The following is a 3,939-nucleotide window of genomic DNA, read 5'->3' on the forward strand; positions in this document are numbered from 1 at the left end:
CGAGCATGGTCTTGCCGCACCGGCGGACCGAATAATAGGACACCCTTGGCGCGCCAGCAACGAGGACGAAGCAAAGAGGTCGGGATAGCGTAATGGGAAAATGACAGACTCTTGCATTGAGGAAATTATAGGGTCCAAGCCGCCAATGTCTGGCAGAATGAGTCAAAAGAGAACATAGGCAACTTCTTAAGACAGATACCTGAGAAGTGCACGTCAATATCGTCTGGATGTATAATTTCGGAGGCTATCTGCCCTGAGGTGCCCGAAACGGTCAGCCCAAACCAAACTACAAGGAGACAACAACGCACTCTCATAATCGTCCAGAGTCAAACTCTTGTGACCCAGCCTCTCTAGTGCTTTCAAGCTTTTCTCTTTGACCTCCTTCTTCTCCACGGGGTTCATGGACTGCATCACCCACTGCGGAACCGTGAATGAGACGCGTGCTCTTCTGCGGACACGCTACGCTAGAAGCACTTACTCGTATGGTATAGTACAGGGCTGCCTTGCAAGCAAGTTAGAAAACAGTTGACATGATAGCACGACCGACGCACTTGTGAGGCAGCGAAGAGAACCACTAGGCACAGAATTCGCTTAAACACTCCCGTACATGTCTTGCACTGACCAGACAAACGTACCGTCGAATATCGCCCGCTTGGTTCCAGCGGATATGGCCATAGAGGTATGGACTGGGTTCACTAGAGTTTGTCCACTTGTGGTTCGTGGAAGTTGTGGAAGAAAGGCTCAGCTGGCAGGCGCCCGGGTATTATCAACCGACAGCCCCGGTGTACAAGCAGCCAATCAAGATTCAGTGGAGCACCCTCTTACTCCGTCCGATCTACATCGCATAACGTAGATGATAAATGGATGCTATATGTACCGGAGTGTCATATGTAAGGCTATAGCCTACCAAGGCTCCAACCGTTTAGTTTACGTGGATTCTTTTTGTGTAAACACATAGTAAATGGTTCTAAACGCTTACAAGAGGTGGCTCCACGACTGCTGTTTCCGTGGCCGCGGTTCTGCAGGTGTCCAATGACATGGCAAAGCTTTTGGTAATCTTGGCTTAGCACGACAGGTCGGACAGAAAACAGTGCATAGAGTTCAGCTCAATGTGCAGCACGGAGCGGCAGGGCTGCGCGCGGCCGAGAGGAGTGCGCGTGGCGTAAGCGAAGGAGAGCGGAGGCGATTATCGGGCCCGATCAAGGGGAATGACGCATTAGGGGTGGCCAAAAGGTATATAAGATGAGGGGGGCACCTGTAAGACAGGGTTTAAGAAAGACATTTGTTACTTTTAGGGCATCTTATATATATAGTAATATGCTAATAGTATAGTAATAGTATAGTGATATAGTGATATAGTGATAGTAACTAGTAATAGATAGCCTATAAAGGGTAAAAAAAACAGCTGGTACAGGCATACCCTATGTGTTCGAAGCTCGCGCGCGTTTCACAGACGTCTCGCCCCATCGAACCCTTTTGTTGCCTGAAGCGGCTTTGGATTTTGACGCGCCCCGCGGCGTTCTACGCGTGCAATAGGCGCCCTCTCGCGCGACCGTTCGCAGCAACGCCACACCGCCACAAAGTCTCCGACACCAGCCCAAACCCCCTGACTCCCGCCTGTTACATGTACATGACACATTTATATATTTTACTGTTTTCCTGCTTTTTCTAGTACCTTTTACTGAGCTGTATAACAGTGCATGTAGTAGCGTACACGAGAAAAGGACAACATACGCGACGAGATCCCCACGGTGTTTATACGATATTCTGAGCTCCTATGTCCCCCTCTCGACGTTTCGCACAGCGTGCGGCGCTCTCGCCGGTCCCCGAAGCCACCTCGAGACTACTTCCCGAGCTCTCGCGTACTCTCGGATCTCTCTCACTGCCTCCATCATTTTATTCTATTTTATTCCCATTATCTTAGATTGGTCCCCCAGGGTCTGAGTGCATGTCAGCGCATCAGCCTTACATTGATGACGAGTTGGCACTGGCTGAAAGGACTGGCGAGGTTTCGGAGCCTTGAAGTGACGAATCATGTCGAACCCCCAGTCTTCCCATCAAGGCGGCTCGCACGCCCAATGTCTCTGGAGTGCTGTGTGCAGCACTGTTCGCCGTCGGAGGTGTTCAGAGTTCTTGCGTGTTTCATCCAGCAATACAAGCAGTGTTAAATAAATACCAGTCCTACATCCTTTCTGCCGCATTAAACGTAGACGATATCGACGGTCGAGCGTGAGGACGAGACGGCAGTAAGAACAGTGCCGTTCTGCTCTATGTTCAAAATGGTCGCGCCAGAGATGTCGAGAGAACCCCTGGCGGTCCCGGCAGATACATCAGTGAACTTGATCTCGTCAAAGTCGGCTAAGGTGGTAAGGGACCCGTCCACTTCGAAGTCCTCTACGAGCCAGTCTGCCTCCTCCATGCACAGATTGCCGGTAGTGACGACCTGGGAGACCGTCTGGTTCGTGCTCTCGTTGGTAATGACCACCGTGGCTGACGTCGCGGTCGTCGCGGTGACGCTTATCGTGACGACATCGCCCGCCGAGGGGCTAAGGCCCATCATGGTGACGTAGTTTCCAGGGAAAGTTGCGAAAAATGCTGCAAGGATATAGATGGTTTATCAGCATGCGACGAAGAGGGCAAGGAGCGCGGACTGACCACTAAAGGTCTCTGTACCATGCTCGATGGTGGACACAATACCACCCGCGACGCCGCCGGTCGGGCAGTTCTCCATATCAAGGCCGACCATGGTGCCTAAGGAGAAGACGTCCCCGTCCCCAACCGCATCAAGCGGCGAAACCGCGAACGACCCGGTGGCGCTCGTGATCTCGTTCTATGCGAAAGTCAAGCCTGTCAGCGCACGCATCACACAGAGGCATAAGAGACTCACCGCAGTCACATTAAAGACGGCACCAGCCTGGGTAGAGGGAAACTCGGATTGAGAGCTGTTGTCTGCCTGGCGGGTCAACATGTGCGGCCCGCTGGCACGACGAGCAATGCGGTCCTCCCGGCGGCCCTTGAGGGACGGCAGCGAGACAACAGTCATGGCAGCGAGAGCCAAGACAAAGGAGACTATGAAGTGCATGGCCGTGTGAGCGACGTAGAGTCCAAAGAGTTGTGATGTCGTCGAGCCAAGAAAGGCGAGAAATGTGAGTTTGGCTACGGCGGTCGGGCAAGCTTATATACATCACAGGCCTGTCCAGCGAGCACTTACGCGCCATGATGATTCTGCGGTGCGTGGAAGACAGCCTGATCATAAGGGGTGCGGTTTCGAGTCCTGAAGCGACGTTTCAGACGGGATTGCGCTGAAAAAACAGGCAAACTGGATGGGTGACTGGAGATGATGCTGATGCATTGATGTCTAGTCGCGCCCCGTGCTGGAGCTGGGTATGGGTGCTACCCATTGTGTAGACTCCGTCAAATGCCGTCGTCCAGTCGAAGTAGCACCCGGCCGCTGATCTCGGAGGTGTCGGTCACGTCATCGCACGCGGCGCCACCGCTTTTCACGTTCCTATCTGCCACAGCTGACATTTAATATGTTTCGGGCCTGCGGCGTGAAGCGTACAGAGAAAATGAAAGAAAGAAAATCAACCTACGTGCGCTAATACTGTGATGGTAAGACCTGTCGACGCACCAATCAAATTTCCTGCCCTTTCTCCGTTCCTTTAACATTTTCATTCGAATTGCAGTCCTCATCGTACGGGATGAGGGCCTTGGGAGCAGGATGAAGAGGGATGGCAAGACAGTGGCGGTGCACGTCTCCGGCCTCCATGAATATTGGGTGTATGCTAACAGTTTTCGCCTGGCGCATGTTCACTGGTGTGAAAGTTTCCACCGACTGAGCAAGCCGCATCGATGTTCTCGCCGTGTGCCTCCGCTTCGACCTCTCCGCGGTTAGGCCCGTCCCCATCCTGTACGAAGTACTCGCGGTACACCTTGCAC

At 52.9% G+C, this 3,939-nt stretch overlaps 2 protein-coding genes across 2 annotated transcripts in view; both read right to left on the reverse strand.

Annotated features, from left to right (window-relative positions):
• The window catches only part of PHACADRAFT_167153 (uncharacterized protein), a gene marked incomplete at both ends in the record, with an annotated part of 2,336 nt that extends 1,661 nt beyond the window's left edge, over window positions 1-675 (reverse strand). Inside the window, 5 exons of the mRNA XM_007401797.1 lie at window positions 68-149; window positions 200-253; window positions 309-417; window positions 479-498; window positions 636-675. Of these exons, the coding sequence (XP_007401859.1) occupies window positions 68-149; window positions 200-253; window positions 309-417; window positions 479-498; window positions 636-675 (305 nt within the window). The remainder of the gene's footprint in view (window positions 1-67; window positions 150-199; window positions 254-308; window positions 418-478; window positions 499-635) is intronic.
• A 1,448-nt stretch (window positions 676-2,123) lies between these two features.
• PHACADRAFT_265515 (uncharacterized protein) lies at window positions 2,124-2,566 on the reverse strand. Its single transcript, XM_007401798.1, has one exon. The coding sequence runs from the start codon at window positions 2,558-2,560 to the stop codon at window positions 2,201-2,203; it is 360 nt and encodes a 119-aa protein (XP_007401860.1). The 5' UTR covers window positions 2,561-2,566; the 3' UTR covers window positions 2,124-2,200.
• Window positions 2,567-3,939: the final 1,373 nt, after the last annotated feature.

This window comes from Phanerochaete carnosa, assembly GCF_000300595.1.
Source record: "Phanerochaete carnosa HHB-10118-sp unplaced genomic scaffold PHACAscaffold_13, whole genome shotgun sequence".
Lineage (NCBI taxonomy): Eukaryota > Fungi > Basidiomycota > Agaricomycetes > Polyporales > Phanerochaetaceae > Phanerochaete > Phanerochaete carnosa.

Excerpts from the sequence above, each read along its gene's own strand:
- PHACADRAFT_265515 (XM_007401798.1), bottom strand. The coding sequence starts at position 2,560 with ATGATGGGCCTTAGCCCCTCGGCGGGCGATGTCGTCACGATAAGCGTC.